The 17,139-nt window shown below is 42.5% G+C and overlaps 1 protein-coding gene across 1 annotated transcript in view; it reads left to right on the forward strand.

Annotated features, from left to right (window-relative positions):
* Nucleotides 1–15,176, forward strand: part of trabd2b (TraB domain containing 2B) — a 93,199-nt gene extending 78,023 nt beyond the window's left edge. The window contains exons 5-7 of the mRNA XM_088927909.1: nucleotides 6,297–6,387; nucleotides 13,721–13,966; nucleotides 14,276–15,176. Of these exons, the coding sequence (XP_088784035.1) occupies nucleotides 6,297–6,387; nucleotides 13,721–13,966; nucleotides 14,276–14,477 (539 nt within the window). The 3' untranslated portion in view covers nucleotides 14,478–15,176. The remainder of the gene's footprint in view (nucleotides 1–6,296; nucleotides 6,388–13,720; nucleotides 13,967–14,275) is intronic.
* Nucleotides 15,177–17,139: the final 1,963 nt, after the last annotated feature.

The following is a 17,139-nucleotide window of genomic DNA, read 5'->3' on the forward strand; positions in this document are numbered from 1 at the left end:
ATTTTATGCTTAGTTTTCCTGCAGATTTTTCTCTTTGCCTTCTGCAACTCGTTGTATGGTGGCAGGGAACTGTGGGAGGGCATGTGGCTTTGGGAGTGTCCCTGCGTCCTGCCGGCTTTGTGAATGTTCAGTGATTCCAGGCTGCTGGGCATGGAGCACTTCGCTGTAATCACCTGCAGTTTCAGGCCTCGCCAGGAGGGGGGGGGGGGGGGTTATTGTTTGTTTGGTATTTTGACTGCTACTGTACCGTTGTGTGGAGCAACGTCCACCTCATGGGGATTATTTGAGCTGCAGGGAAAACGTAAAAATACCTTCTTCTACAAAACCACACAAAAAAGTTTAACATTGAAAGCACTTGCACACTTACAGTCTGGTCCATTAAAACTAAAGACCTCCAGCAGGACTCACACAGACAATATCCCGAAACGTGTATAGCTGTTTATGGGCTGTGAGAAGTCACTCATTGAAAAACCAATCATTTTAAGTGTTATTTTTATTTATTGACTTCTGTGTTTTTAAAGGTACAACTCCTACAGCCAGCAACCCAGTTAACGTCTCCTGAAGGATGTTTTGGCTGAGCGCAGGAGGGATTTAGCCCTCTGCTGTCAGGAACAAAAACAAATGCTGGGGCAATTCCACTGACCGCTTATCGTGTCAGAGTGCTGACCTGCTTCCCGAAGAGCACCCCGACTTCCTGCTCCCCCCTACCTCCCAGCTGGGTCTGCTTCCAGCAGCCGAACGCCGGCTCGTCAACGTTCCACCAGCGAAAGAAAATCTAAATATTTAGAGTAGAGGGGAAACAGTTTGTGTTCTTACAGACAGCCATTGACCCCCACAGCTAACTCAGCCATCATTCGCTATAAAGCAGCCTTTTTACACCAAGTCAAGGAGACTAATATAGTTTATATTTAGTCTTCGATTTCATACCTTTATCTTCCTTTCCTTTCGATTTCATAGCTTATAGCTACTGCGATAAGCCACCGCAATTATAAAGAGACCTCGTGTATTTCATCATCAGACATCGCAGCCCTACAAACAAGTTTAAGGAACGTGAAGTGCCAGAACATAAATGTCTACTTATGATTTTAAACAACCATTACAGACTAAAGCGCTTTTGGTTAGTAAATCAGGAGGGAAAATGTGATTATTTTAGATTTTACAGCACTCGCTGTGTGAGCAACCAGACTCTTTAATTTTGAAGTGCTAGACATCCAGATAGTGGCCTTACAGATTCCAGAGTGATTGCAGGAATTATAGAGGGTGGATCTTCATGCAGATCCTGACACCAACACTAAATACGGACCTGTTGTTTTTTGTTTCTCAAATATGAAAAAGGTCTAAAATAAAGTTGGAAAAGTAAAAAATGTGTTATCAATATGAGCACGAGTGTTGAAAAGACGAGGAATTTCCTGTGCCAGCACTCTGTTCTGCCTGGCTTCAGCCTACCATCTAGCTTTCTTGTGTGTGTTTAAGGGCTTTATCACCCTCTTAACACTGAAAGTAAGTAGAAAAGGGAGCTGTAATTATGGGAAGGAATGCATGTTCGGCTGGGTGGCCTGGGTGTTCTCTGCCATGCTGGTGTGTTATTTTACAGCCGCGGAGCTGCTGTTTGTTTGCAGCGTAGCAACAGCGTGCGGCCGCACAGCGCCGGCTGTCTCTGGGCTGCGGCCGGCCCGGGGTGGCTCTGACAGGCGGGGGGGGGGGGGGGGGGGGCACATCCCTGCAGCCCCTGTTCAGTCAGGCTGGTTCTGGGCAGGAGGGCATTTGAATCCTCACAACCACTTTTACTTCAGCTTCACCACAGACTGTGGGGGACAAGATGCTGACACTGTTTATTACTGATTGCTGTAGCTGGAATATTTGTTCTTACATTAGCACATTTCATGTAGCCCAAGTCTCCCGGTGGTCCTGGGAGTTTTCCAGAAATCAGCGTCTCCCGCAAGTGATCCATAATCTCCCAGAAATCACCCACCACCACCACCACCACTCCCAAAATATTCTGTTGGTGACACCCCCGGTCCGAATAATCATCAACAAATTATTATACGATATGGCCTTGAGCCATCTGAAAATCTGCATCTCTGTATGACAAAAGTTTGCAAAGAAAGTGAGATTATTCAACTGGACTGGGATTATAGGATTTATAATGATAATTATAGGATTTCTAGCGCATTGCATATATTATAGCATCTATCAGTGAATTATTTCATTACATAGCTGTGATTTTTCAAAGGAGAGCCCCACCCCCCAGTCTACAAGTTTTCACTGGAGCGAACAGAGTGTTCAGGAGCTGGTCCCAGCCTTCCTGAAGTTCTGTTATCTGGATATTGCATTTTGACGTGTTACAGATATTAAAATACTCAACAGCTATAAGGCTCACAAAAAAAAAGGTCAGGGCTGTTGTGAAAACCTTCTGATGATTCTTTTTATTGGAATGTTGCTCATTTAGAAACTAGGATGTCCTACATCACTGCCCCTGCATCGTGTGACTCATGAACGACAGGTCACCTGTGATTCCATCGCTGGAGTTGCAGTCCATTCATTGCCAGTGTGCTCTTGTTCCCTCCCCATGGAAACTGCAAAGAAAACCCATCTCTCTGTGGATTAATAATGTCCAACTGAATACCTAAAAACAAGTCTTTTCCTACTACTGCATATCCAATTTTTTATTTGAATTATTTGGAGAAATCTTGTTTCCTTCATCAGTAGGCTGTCCAGTGTGTATATCACTTGGATTAGTGAATGCATCGCCCCTGAGATTACAGTACTTCACTAGAAGGGCAGTAGAGTTCAGCTCTCCTCTGAGCTGACTGCAAATACAGGATATTGGTGTTTACAGTGGCACCTATTTTAAGACCATTCCAGGGCAGCATCAATCAATTAAGAAGTAGAGCAGAACTATATCAAACCCAGGCACTTTTTTACAATTTGCCATGGTGTCCACATTTTGGTTATATAAACACATGTGTATGTTTATTATAAATAATATATTCTTACACACACACAACTCAATTCCAGGACAGCCAGCAAAATAAGATGTCTTATGTGTTTTTAATTGGGCAGATTTGTCACTTAAGAGCAGCTAGGAAGCGGAACATATGGAGCGCATTATGTGCATTTACCACTGAGGATTAACAGGCCCTGATGGCGGTCTCTATCCCTGGCCTCGGCAGAGGAGAACTGGGCTGGGGAGCCCAGTGCCAGGGCCCGTGCTGCCAGGGTGTGCTGAATCAGAGCCCAGGTGGTGGTACTGACTGGCACAGGAAAGCTGACACACAACTGTCCTGAGAACAGGAGAATTTGCAGTTCTAAATCCACAGAAAGCCTCCCTTCAAACAGCTACAGTAAACAAAAACAAAATTGTGTACAGCTGTCTTCCATGCTTCTGCTTAGCTGCAGTGGAATGTGTAACAGTGCTCTTGGTTAAATATTTGGTATCAGTTTCCCCAGCAGTAGCTCTTTGGAAACTATTTATTGAGCTGGGATAGTATAGGATGGTTTTAACAGTTGCTTACTCATTTTCCATAGTCCATTTTCTGTCATGTATTCTGTGTCGTAGCTTATTAATCAGAATGTGAGAGGCTCTTAAAGCTGGTCTCAGACATTTACGATCTTGGCATCCCACAAACAAAAAGCAGAACAGACACACACAGATGCAATAAATGGAGTTTATAACAAGTTTATGAGGAAGGTTACTGTAGATCCTGATTTTGCACACTTCCGCTCTCTTGTTTATACAGGTCTCACCCACCTCTATTGCATCCCTTCTGCCACTTTATTTACACCCTTGCAGCAGCTCCCTAGCTCATTCCTCACAATAGTGAGTGGTGTTTGGACAGCCTATTTTCTCAGCTAGGTTGCTGTTCCCTAGGCTACAGTTGTGAGAAAAAGCTTGTGAACCCTTAGGAATTATATGGATTTCTGCATGAATAGTTCCTAAAATGTGATCTGATCTTCATCTAAGTCATAATAAAGACAATCTTATTTAACAGACAACACACACAGCATTTTACACTGTCATATCTTAATTGAACAAATGGTTTAAACAATCAAGGTCATTGATGGAAATGTAGGTGAACCCTTATATTTAGTAACTAGTGGAACCTTTTATTGGCAATAACCTCAACCAAACGCTTTCTGTAGCTGTTGATCAGACCTGCGTAGCAGTTTGGAGTTATTTTTTCCCATTCCTCTATACAAAACTGTTTCAGTTCATATATATCTTTGGGATGTCTTGTTTGAACGGCCTGCTTCAGATCACGTCAAAGCATTTCAATGGGATTGAGGTCAGGACTCTGACTTGGCCATTCTAAAATATGGAATTTCTTCTGTTTGAGGCACTCTGTTGTTGATTTACGCCTGTGTTTTGGATCATTGTCATGGAGGCCCAAGTCTTTAGAAATCCTTTTGTAACCCTTTCCAGTCTTATGAGCTTCAACAACTCTTCTTCCGAGGTCCTCTGAAATTTCTTTTGATCAGGCAATATTGCACTTCAACAGACTTCTGTTGTGAAGAGCAGGTAACCATAACTGTGTGATTTTTTTTTATACGGCAGGCTGGGTCAAACCCACACCTGAATTGATTGGAACACATGACTCATTGATTGGAATACCTGACGCCAATTACCCTCTTTTCAAGATGACATGACTCTAGAGGTTCACATACTTTTTCCATCAATGACCTTGATTGTTTAAACCATTTCTTCAATAAAGATATGACGTTGCAAAATGTGTGTTGTTTGTTAAATCAGACTATTTATTATTATGACTTAGATGAAGATCAGATCACATTTTAGGAGCCATTCGTGCAGAAATCTAGATAATTCACAAACCTTTTCGTACACCGTAGGCGAATCACTCCAAATACTGCTTACATACAGTATTTCAACTCCCTATCGTTAGGATCCAACCAATCTACTCAAACACAAGATGTCAGGGGCTGCAGGAGGTGAGATCTGCGCTGGCTCTGATCTCATTTGACATTGACAAGAGTGAGGGAACAGATGTCAAAAGGACGTTTGTTCCCCTGTATCTTAACTAGGTGACTGACAGACCAGCACAATCATTAGGTCTGATCTAGCTGCCACTTTACTGAGGTATGCAACTGCCAGGCCCATAACAGCCTTTGATACACCAGCCAAGAAGCATACAGCACGACAATTTTTTTAACTGGAATTTTCAGCATGTTTAATGAGGTTGTTGAGAATCTGACTCGCAGTGCCAGATTCCTGCCTTCTCCAATCCTTTCATGTCTTTGCAGCATTGCTGAAATGTTTAGAATGAACACAACAGCGCAAAGACAGATTTCTGCTTTCATGACGGCGTTTAGTAAGTTATCATGAACTTAAAGTTCAATTACATGACTGAACTTCAATGCGAGCAAGAGCCTTACATGCAGCTGAGGGGCTGGGGCATGAATGTCTGCCATTATTCGCTCTTGCCAGTATGAAAAATTAATCTTTCAGCCTTTCTTCTTTAAGTTAACATGCTCCTTTTATTACGTCTGTAGAGGGCTAAGAAAAAACAAGTTTTTGAAAAAATATTTAATATAACTGTCAAGACAGAAGCCGTCTCACTACACAGATTAAATGTAAAAGAAAAACTGTACTGAGAGGCATTATAAATGCAACACTACTGGTTCCAAAACTAACTTGTTGCGTTTTTAATGCCTTTCAGCATAGTTATATATACTATACAGTATCGTATATTGCCGTCATCGCACACATCTACAATAATCCGAAACTACAACTTCTAATCCATTTCATAGCAGTCAGGGGTTATTTGTTACTTGTTTATTTGATCATGAATTCAGCAAAATAGATGGTATACGGCTGACAAATATGTTTTTTTATATACAGTACATGAGAAGGGAAAGCACGTGGTTAAAAAATGGACAGTGAAGTAAAAAGAAAAAAAGAGGAAGTCTGTAGACTTAACATGAAGAACAGACTTACTAAGGAGACCGAAGCATCACAAGTTCACCTCCTTGTTTTTAAAACTCTCCTCCACTCTCTCGATTTTTCCCCCTCGTTTCAGCCAGCAGGCATATGGGATGTCTTTCATATACATGACACTGTAGATTAAACATCTAAATTAGTATTAAAAGGCCACTGCTCATAATGTTTAATCCTGCTAAAGAAGTCATATTTTCCTCTCACCCATTTAACTTTAACTGAATTTTCAGGGAAGGATTTAAAGCAGAGTCTGGCATCCTGGTGGCTCCTCATCTATGGATTATTTTGCTCCACCACAGGACTGTGGTCTCTCTAAACAGCTACACTCTCTCTCTCACCTCAGGCCACTTCCTGGGGAATAATAGCGTCCTGGACATCCTGCGGCAGGAGGGCTATGAAGTGGAGCACGTCTCCCCAGGACAGTCAATCACAGAGTGAGTCTGAGCCATTCTTGATGAACACGGTTCTTAATTTTTAATCTTCTGCAATATTTACTTTTATTTAAAGCTGCCTGTTAATTATTACATTATATAGATCTGTAATGCATAAAGTAGCCTTTTAGCTTTAAGGATGTGTAGAGAAGAACAAAAACATTCAATGATGATGAAGACCTGACAATGAGTCCATTAGATTTGATGAGTCAATGTCGTCTGCTTGTAGCTGTGATGGTACTCATCACCAGCATGAGCAGCATGACACTATTTTTGTCCACGCCTCGCCAGGGACTCATGGTTTCGCAGTTAGCTCAATTTTTGGTGTTCTAGCTGATCTGTGGCTGGGGTTCTATTAATTGTCCCATTGCTCTTGGGAGACTGTGACCTGAAGACTCCAACCAACTCCCAGATCGCAACCACTACAGGACCAGACACCATGCCTTCAGTGAGCATCTCAGTGTTCTATGGGGAGTAGTGCTCACCTTTCAGGAACATGAAGCCATAACCCAGAGACCAGAGTACTGTAACTTACACCATTAACCCCATAGCCCTAACTTTTTACATGGTCACGTGATCTCAACCATTACTAGATCACATACAACCCTAAACCCATGACCATTCCTACCGCTGTGAGCCATAACCAGCACGGTAGTCTTATTGTGATAACATTCAGTAAAGCTGTGCAACCTCTTCTCAGCTAATCCTGTTTGGCCATGGACACAAAACCATTACCTCACAAGTGTCCCTGGCCCCACACAGCAACAGCCAAGTCTGCCAACTACTTTAACCTTTGTTGCTCTCAGTTGCTCACAGGAAGCTTTCCACCTCACCTTACAATGGCATGTCCATGCTCTTTACCTTCAGGGCTAGCCCATGGGAAGAGCTCACCTTTGCTTCTCCCCTACTACTTTGCTCTTTAGTGTGAGCTGACCGGGCTCCTTTGAGACTGCTTTCCAGGTGTTGCCTAACAACTGAGAGACCATTGTAAACCTAACTGGTTAACCCACACGCACATATTTGTCCCAACCTTTCTAATAACCCTTATTAATCAATTAACCCTTTACTCTATAGTAAATAAAGTAATTAGACACCCCAACTATGCAAGACCTCCTCCGACTCCTGCAGAACTATTACACTACTATAACATTTCTTCTTTTGCCTGGACTTATTGTTGACCATGAGTTGCTGTGATCAAGTATTTGAAATTTCTGATCAGTGTAAATTTGTTCAGAATTGACATGTCTGGTTTCTTCACACGCAAGTGTGTTCATTGCCTACTATAATTGGAATAGTAGATAACACTACAGAAGCTTTTGAGTAACTTTATTAACATACTTTTGTGGCATTAGTATATGAATTTACAGTATGTCAGTGCTTATTTTTAGTGGATACATCACAGATACAAAATGGCAGATTTAAACAGATCATTCTAACTCAAACCCTAAGAGTTAAACAAACTGGCTTGTTTATAAATACAAGTCTGGTCAACCTTAGGAATGGGAAAGTTAAAGAAATTATATAATTACAAATTACAATCATAATTTTCACTGAATCACATACATGTACATTTAGCTGCCCTGCCCTCAGAGTACTTTATAGAGTCACGATCAAGTGCTCTACACCCTCCCCCCGACCTGTGTGTAACATTTCCTGTTCTTGTTTCGATAAAGACTGCTCCGTTTCCTTTGCCCACAAAGGTCACTGCCTGCACAGCTACTTCTGTCGGTGGGATCTTAAACATGCACTTCAAAGTTTAAATGACGCATAAATCTTAAATAGCAAATAGTAGGAACAGGCTAAGTTTTATATACAGTTCTTCAAAGACTGTGTGAAAAGTGTGCCATTAGTTTAATGGTCCATGGTCCCACTGTGGATTTGTGTATAGAATTAGACGTTAGAGGAACGGATCAGGCACACTGAATATGGCACGTTGCTTAACCTGCTGTAAATACGCTTGAAAAAAAAGGTCTGTCAATTATTTTCTATGTATGAGATAATTCTGATTCATGTGTGAGAGCCAGCCATGAGCGTGAAATAGAAGTCATTTTTCAAAAGTGACAGAAAAAGAAGTAAAATTGGATCACAATTAGGCAAATGTTAATAACGGCAGATGTACCTGATTTAACACGTTTAGTAAAGCGTAATTTCTTCTGCTTTAAGAGTTACAGTACTCTCAGGCAGCTATTTGCAACCCAAAGTCCAAGGTTTAACCGAGCAGGAGGAACCGATTCACAGGCCTGCATAACGCAAAGCAGCTGAATCACAGCATGGAAGAGGAGGCTGTAGATCCCTGTAGAGCCCTTCTTTAATACTGGGGAATAAAACCAGGAAAACAGGCCTGACTGTGACTCCGCCATGAGGGAAAGAGTAGTTACTGGACTCTGGTTCAATGGTAGCTCAGGGCAAGAGGGTTGTCTGAAATGTGTTATCCCGTTTACCTAAAGGTAGCCACAAAACTTGGTGAGAAACTTCACTTGGTGTTCTTTTTGTCACAAGTGTTCTATGACTGGTTTAAAGCCGAGTATAGAGTAAGCAAGTTCAAACATAAATAAGACTTAGACTTTAGATATAAGTCCTACATCTTTGTCTGTGACAGATTACAAAGACAACCTGCTGGGGTATGACATATAAAGCACATGTCAGATTTCTGGTAGCGAGGAGAGCAGGCTTGAAACTAGTAGGAATCAAAGAAAGGTCTTGACCATCAGTACAACGGAGAGTAATGGGGTCCCACTGATCTGCTGCCCAAGATCTCACTCGGACTCCGATCCAGATCTGCCATCTGAGATACTGGGAGGATCTGATAGATCTCTACAATGGAGCCTTCTGCAGAAGAGCCTACCCTCTGAAATAGGCTGTTGGCATCATAAAGGGCATTTTGGAAGCAAGTCCTGGCAGGGCCGTTTGATAGCTTTGTGTGCCTCTCTCAGCTCACGCAACCCCGAGCTGCCTGGCACAGTCAAACTCGGAGCTGGGGCATCCACAGCCCGGGTGTTGGAAATGCAGAAAAGCAAAGCATGGAGCAGAGGAAACATCCCTTATGTTTATAAATCTAGGAAACATAAGAGAAACAACACATTGAAATTTGTTCATTTAATTTTACTGTTGTTGGCGGGAAGCTTGAGATTGCAAGTCATTTGAGTCGGAATGCCTCCAATGACAGGACCTGCTGTTCTAGGCATGAGCTTAGTGCTGTCTGCTGTGCCCCAGACACACACTGCTTGTAGGGATTGTTTCTAGGTCTCTTCTTCTTTTTTTATTTCCTGCAGGGTGTTAGTGTTTTATGATGTTTCAGTCCAAGCTTTCTATATTTGGGGATTTCCTCAAACCCTTACTGAATAAACCATTTGATATTCCTGTTCTCAGTTTCACTTTCCCACAGTTGTGAGGAAGTGAAAGCTGTACAGTATATCCGAACACAATGGGCTCCTACCCGGTCTTGCGACACAGGGGCCTTTCTGCAGGAATCCTGCTGCATCCGACAAACACCTTTTAAAAACAAAATTGGAGGTTTATTATTTAAGTATCCCGCTGCGTGAAATACTCGAGCGAAACACATGAAAGCAAATGAGCACGAAGAAAGAAAAAGATCGAAAAAGGCCTGCTGCACCGTTGGGGAAAGTGAAACGAGGGAAGCCCAGCCCCCCAGTGAATGATTTATATGTGTGTATTAGGTGTCAGCTGTGAAGAAGTGCAGCCTAAGTGAAGCCGACATGACAGAGCAAAGGAGACTACAGGAGGCAATTTAGGAGGCAAATGTTCCCTTCTTTCCAAACCATTTCTTCTAGGATAATGCTGAGAGCAGGGCCCTGTGCTTTTTCTCCAAATATACACGGAGTGATTAGGAGGGACTGTGTTTAATGTGCAGGGGGAAAGGAGGAACATGTAGGCTGAACCCGAACCCTTAATGCTAACAGTTGCCGAAAAAGGATTTGTCATTTTCCCAAAAGAGGAAGGAAAAAAATAAACAAGAAAAAATACATCTCCTTGTTCTTTTTTTTTTTTAAAAAAAAAACACTTCTGGATTCATTTTGAGGCACACCAGGTTCTGCGGCTTTGAAAGGAAATTTTGATCGACCGCACGGTTGAGGCTTGAAAGGTGAAGGTGGTGGAACGGGGCTCTGTCTTGAGCCCAGTGTGAGGTAACACTAGATCCACGAGAACAACACTCAGTTGAGCTGCTGGTATATTCACAAATACGTTGCAAAGTATCCACAACAAATATAAAGAACAGCAAAAATTGAAGTGAGGAAACTATCCTTAATGTCTTAGACACTCTGAAGGCTTTGCCAAGGCAGAGACAGCTCTTCAGCTCCATTAACAAACTGAATAAACAGGGTTTGCAGTCTTTTATGCCTGATGGTTTGCCTCTTGGTACTACAAGTATTGTTCCTTGAAGGTCAACCATACCTGCATAGAAATACACAGAACTACACCACAAACACCACCTCTTAGCTCAAAAAAGTGGGCTCCCTTTTCATAATTTTTTTTTAAATGAAGTATTTTGGGAAATGTATTGGAAGAATGCAAGCTCTTTTCACACCCAATGATTGAGGTCACCGGCCACCCTCCAAACCACAAGAGGGCGCTATGGAGGCAGACTAGGGGTCTCCCAGTTTCTGTTCTATAGTTTATGACCTCTGGTTTAACCTGGAATATAGTTTTTGTGCAAAATGCTAGCACATGTGTTATCTCCCAAACAAGAAATTTAATCTATGGCCGTTTAAAAGTCCAAGTCAATTCCCTTTCCCAGACCCATGCTGTGCATTTTGTGAAACATCGATTCAGTTGCGAGAGTACATTAAATTTATCTTGCAAGCCCCATGAGAGAGCCTCATCACAGATGGATTATTCTATTCCATAACAAATGCAATGTCTTGCCACAGGTTGTCTGAGAGCATGTCAGTGTTTTACATGCAGGTAGTAAAACTACAATCTATACCTGGAAATGGAAACTCTGAGCTTCAAGGGACCACAGAAGATGTTTACTGCGTGTTGCTGTGCCATTTCCACTTTCTAAACACAGTGGGAAAGCAATAAAAATGGCAAACAATTTAAAAATAACTAGGTAAAATGAAACAATTTCAAGGGACCAAGGGATGCCATGTCAAAATTGTGTTGTGCATTAAGATGATAAAGTATTTTATACAGCACCTTTAAGAGTTTCTTCTCAAAGCACTTTACAGGAAAAAAAACATTAAAAGAAAACAAGAACACAAGGTATTGGAAATATAGCAAAAGAAACAAGGAGCAGACAGACACCAATTACATAAAAGCCTAAGTCTGGATTCGAATGCACTCAGTTCAAATGAGGGAATTTGTTTGGGAATTATGAACAATTCTGATCAGCTCAATACAAAAAAGAAAATGTTCTGGAATGAATATCCACATACATTCCCAGGCTCGCTGACAGGCTAAAACAGCAGTCTTTTTACCCTCAACCTGAGAAGACTCCAAGAGACCTGATCCACATATTCAATCCCAAAACATATTGAATAAAAGGCACTGAAAGTTAGCTCTATGGATTTCTTCAAAATCAACAGTGAAATCTGAACCCAAGTACATAAGGGAATTGGTTTTAAGCCCAAGAACAGTGTGCATCTTTACACAAAGGGTTGTGGGAGTATGGAGTCAACTACTCAGCCATGTTTTCAAAGATGAAACTTTGATCTGAGCATCCAATTGTTTGCTCAAAGAAGCCAGTTAGCTGCTAAAATCCAAAACATAAGTAAGTTTGAATGGCTTTCTTTCAGTTTCAAACTGTTACTGTATATCACAAAATAACACTGCATGCCGACATAAGACAAATGTTATATTTTGTATTAGATTTGTGATCACAAAGTGTTTAAAACTCCACAACTGCCTCCCCCGACAGCCAGAGAAATACCTTTCACACACAGGTTGAAAGAAGTGAATTTTAATACGAGATTCACATTTTAAAGCCAATCAAAAAGACCATAAAAGTTCAACAATAAATTGAGGGCCTCACATCACAAGTGAAAACGGTAGATTAAGGGCTGAAAATAGGGTACTGCTTTGTGTATAAAACCATGGATGTGTGGAAGCAGTGATGTTGTTGAAAATTGTAGGGATGCTACAAGAAACGGCCTGAGATTCTGGGATCAATTAGCTACCAGCAATTAAATGAGCAAGACGGGCCATTTAATATTTGTCCTATGTTCTTATGTACCAAATTCCATTGCACGTGTAAATAATCACAACAGCCTTTTTTTTATCTCCTCTGTAGGCAAAAGAATACAGAAACATTTTTGCAGAAGTGGAATTATTTATTTTTATATGCAGAGCCATAAATCCAAGAGACCAGGAAGCTTTCCAGCAGCAAGAGCAGAAAGCGCCAGAATTTAACAGCCAAGCTAATGTGGTGTTATCTGAGAGCGCGGGAGCTAAGCTGGAGAGCGCAGAGCAAGAGTTTGGCAGTCAGGCCCAAACCAGAGGCTTTATCCTCACATTTTGGGACGTAAAAATAGATCCCTAAAAGTTTATAACACTCCCAAGTACATTAAAGACAGTCACGCAGCCTGGCTGAAAACGAACTAGCAGCCCTTTGCAAGTCTCTACTGTTTGTGAGGCAGAGCAGAGCACTATTCACCATTCAGCTTACATTGTTCCTCAATATTGAGACATTAAGAGCACTTCACTCTCTCAGGCTGACTTAGGCAGGGTTACAGAGTGCAGTATGAAAGTACAACAGCATTTGAGAGACAGCCCCCTATATGATCTACAACTCTTATACGTCCCATTGCGCTTTGAAAATGGGAGATCTGCCCTCGCTGTATGGGGAAATGTTTCCAGCGCTCTTCTGCTCCATGACCTGGTTGAGCAGTACACAGGAAACGGACTCTAATTAAAAGGCTTGTTTCTGGCATGTGGGGCATTTTTTTTTACAACGTTAACGCTTGTAATCGTGGCATTTTTTTGGAGCTGAAAGAGAGTTCCCGAGAAGAAGACCCATCCTGTTCTGTGTGGGTACATTAGCAGGCACACTTGCATGATGAGCAGTTAACTAACGACGGAAGGAGTGACCGTGTGTTATGTAGCAAGTTATTCATATCCCACTCTTTTCTAACAGTGTGGCCTACAGTTACCAGTTCAGACACACACTATAATCTTCTCTGAAACGTGATCTATCATGTTAGCAACATGTCAGATAGAGATTTCAAGATTGTCAGACTGAGTGGCTGAAGTGATCAGAAACTATTGGTTTTCAGCCACTTTTGACTCGGTACGATCAGTACCAAAAACAGTTCTCAGATTACTGGATACACTGTGATTTTCTTTAGAAACACGTGAGCTTCTCTGTCTGTCGATACAGGAGGCCGGAACAGCCTAACGTAGGACCAGAGGGAACGGAGATCACCGAGGTCACCCCAACCTGGGACACGGGCACCTCGGACCAGGGGGCCACTGAGGATGACCCCCTCACCCCTCACCTACTGCTCCCCGACAGCCTGAGCCAGCTGGAGGAGTTTGGACGCCAAAAGAAGCGCCCCAAAAAATCGCACCGGCACCACAGCAGGCAGCGGCACTTCAGTGACCTATGGGTGCGCATGGGAGCCAGGTGAGCGAGCCGAGACTTCGCCGCAGGCAAGCGAGGAGATTTCACAAAGCACGGCCTTGGGGGAACATTGCGCAACGCCAGCTTGAGCATTTCATACTTTGTGTGTTTTGCCCATGTAGCCGACAAGAGACACAATGCACAGCCCTGCCAGAAAAGAGGCGAGCAGCCTTGATTAAGGCGTTGTGAATGTGACAGGGCCTGCTGAGGACACCCATGCAAAAGGCTGACCAACTGCCGGGGCAGCTGTTGCTGGAATAATGAACAATTCCTCTGCTCTGAGTAATTACATTTTATGAACTTTTTTTACAGCACAACTCATCTGCCAAATGTGCGAATCACCAATGGCTACATCACTGTGGAGCCACCCCTGACGTCTGAGGAGCAGCACAGGAGAGCAAAGGCCCACAGCCAGCAGCCTCTGCCTGGACCCCGGTCTTCAGCAGCCCCCACTGGTTCTACTGTAGCCTTACTCCTCTTTGCCCTCCTCACTCAGCTGCTGTGCACCTCCTGACCACCAGGTGCGCTCTCTTAAAAGGAGTGTATATGAAAAGACAGAGCATGCTGGGGCTGTCCATGCTCCCTGAGGAGTTTCTGCACTGAAAGCAAGGGCATGAGTGGACCTGCTATCTTAAGAAAATAATATATAGAGTTTTTCAGATTTATGAAGCGTCTTATCACAAATCAAATAACTGACGCCTTTTCTAAGAGGACCCTGTATTTCCCATAATCCAGTGGAGCATTTGTAAATTATGTATTTGTTCATAAAGAAATATTGTATATTTATTCATTCTTAGAGTATATTTTCATGCACTCCTCCACATTCAAAACAAGAGGTGTAATTTATATTGAATCTCTAGAGTGAACCTCTGCAGCTTAAAGGTTCAGGACAGGTAATGCATGTGGCTCTAAGCTGCGTTGTCAGCACTTACAAAGTCCCCTTTAGTCCATTGTAACTTCTCAACATACACTCTATTCACTCCAGCCAAAGAATTGCAACTGTGAGATTTTTAATTGCACACTGGAGAAGAGGCAACAGTAGGCAGGACTTTGATTTGACTGTTAGCTGAGGCACAGGGCTGATGACTTTATCGGTGTTATGAAAAGGCAAACAGGTAAAGTTTACACTGACCACTTTACCTTTTTTTAATAATTCAAAGTTGTTTTTTTAATTAGAGGGGCCATAGAATTTTATACTTTCTCTTTCCTGTCCCAAAATACAGCACAGTTCACAGTTAGGTGTACAAAGTTTAATGTCAGACACTTGTATTTTTAAAATAAAATTCTTGCCAGATTATCTGTGCGCTTTCAGCATTTTCTGCCCATCGGTGGCATGTCAGCTATCAAACTTGCCTTTCAGCATTTCCATTTAGCCATTAATTTGAGAAGATGAACCAAACGATTCAGAAGAGCAAGCTCGCTTGTGTAAAATTGCTCGTACAAATGGGCTGTGTGGTTCTTTCAGTGAAAGCGTAGTGATTGTGAAGGAGTTAAGTTCAGGGCTGCTCTTTTCTGAAACTGTATTACAAAATACTTGAGTGCTTGCATTGTGTTCTGTTCAACTTTAAGAGGAGTAAATGCTTAAAGTCTGGCACAGACGGAACAAAAACAGATGGCTTATGCTCCATCGACAATGGTGCATGGACCAGCCAGAGACTGGAACGGCCATGAGACTGTGGTTCATCAGTCTTTACCAAACCTAGTCGCCGCTTGGAGGATGCAGCACAAAATCTGTCTGTGCAAAGGATGAAATTCAATCCAGATCTGGACAATGTAGAAAAGCATATCATCTCAAGTCACTGCACAAGCAAACATGGGGAGACTAGATATTGGCTGGCCATCAGGCTTCCATTCCGACTACAAGAAAAATATAAAGATGTTTAAAGCAAGGAGTCTGCAACAAATTAATTTACATTCAACATTACATTGAATCCAATCCTGGAGTGCAAACCCAGGCTCATCTACTGAAGCCGTTTCTCAGAAGAGATCTCACCCTGCCCCCTAATGGCAAAAGAAGAATTACATCTCAGCCCAAATACCGCCGAGTACAATTGAAAGGGTAAAGGTCTATATGAGGGATTGCAGAGCACCTGTCATGGGGTTAACTTCTCGCTATAAACCTTTTACCAGATGAAAAGACATTGGGCTACCACCACAAAAAAAACTGTCTTTATATCTGAAATGCTCCCTGCTCATCGGCCACTGTGCTATCTCACTATAAATGTCAACAGTGAAATTTACAGGCAGCCACCAAAACAGACTCACACAATGAAAATGTTTTGTATGTACACACTCTATGTACATACCCATCTGCACGTAAATCCAAAATATTTACCAGCATACACATATGCATTCATTTACACACTCAGTTGCTATTTTTAGGAAAGGTATAACAGATGGGGTGGAGCAGGAGCACAGTGGTAAGCATCGGTACCTCACTGTGCTGGGGCCCAGGTTCGATTCTGGACCTGGGGTGCAATCTGCTTGGAGTTTGTATGTTCTCGTTGTGTGCTCTCGCACTTCCTCCCACAGTCCAAAAACATACTGAGTACTCTGAATTACTGGGTTGATTGCCTTCTGGGAAGATTGCCTTGTGAGACACAAAGAGATGCACTTGTATCCTATGTGTCCCATCCAGAGCATAGCCTGCCTATTCCCATTGCTTGCTGCCATTGGCTTTGGCCCCGTGACCCTGAGTTGGAAGGAGCAGTTTGAAAATGGATGGATAGTATAACATGAACCACCCTATGACCCTTGTTACCATCCGAGGGAGCAAGGGAGAGGCTTGTTCTATGAAGTGAGCTGGCTCCTATGCATGTTGGGGAGTTCACCTCCACACACACACATTGTGTGCAACAGGCTCTTCATTCACACTGTTGACGCAGATTTCCCGGATTCTCCCCGGATTAAGCTACTAGAAATTAATCAGGACACACCTGATCACCTCTTGTCACTTGGAATCTCTCTGCTATTCAAAATAAGGAAAGGGCAAATCTACTGGCTTTCTCTCCATATACTGTATCTTTATCTTAAGAGATATGCATTGCTCTGCTCCGTGGCTTACTAAAATCCACAGACTGGACTTGGTTGCTTTATCTGCTCTACACTTCCTTTCAATACGAAGAGGAACTCTGACTCTTCTTCTGCTCCGACTCCGACTGCTCTGACTTTTACTT

Source organism: Atractosteus spatula, chromosome 11 (assembly GCF_055471065.1).
Source record: "Atractosteus spatula isolate fAtrSpa1 chromosome 11, fAtrSpa1.hap1, whole genome shotgun sequence".
Taxonomy (NCBI): Eukaryota; Metazoa; Chordata; class Actinopteri; order Semionotiformes; family Lepisosteidae; genus Atractosteus; species Atractosteus spatula.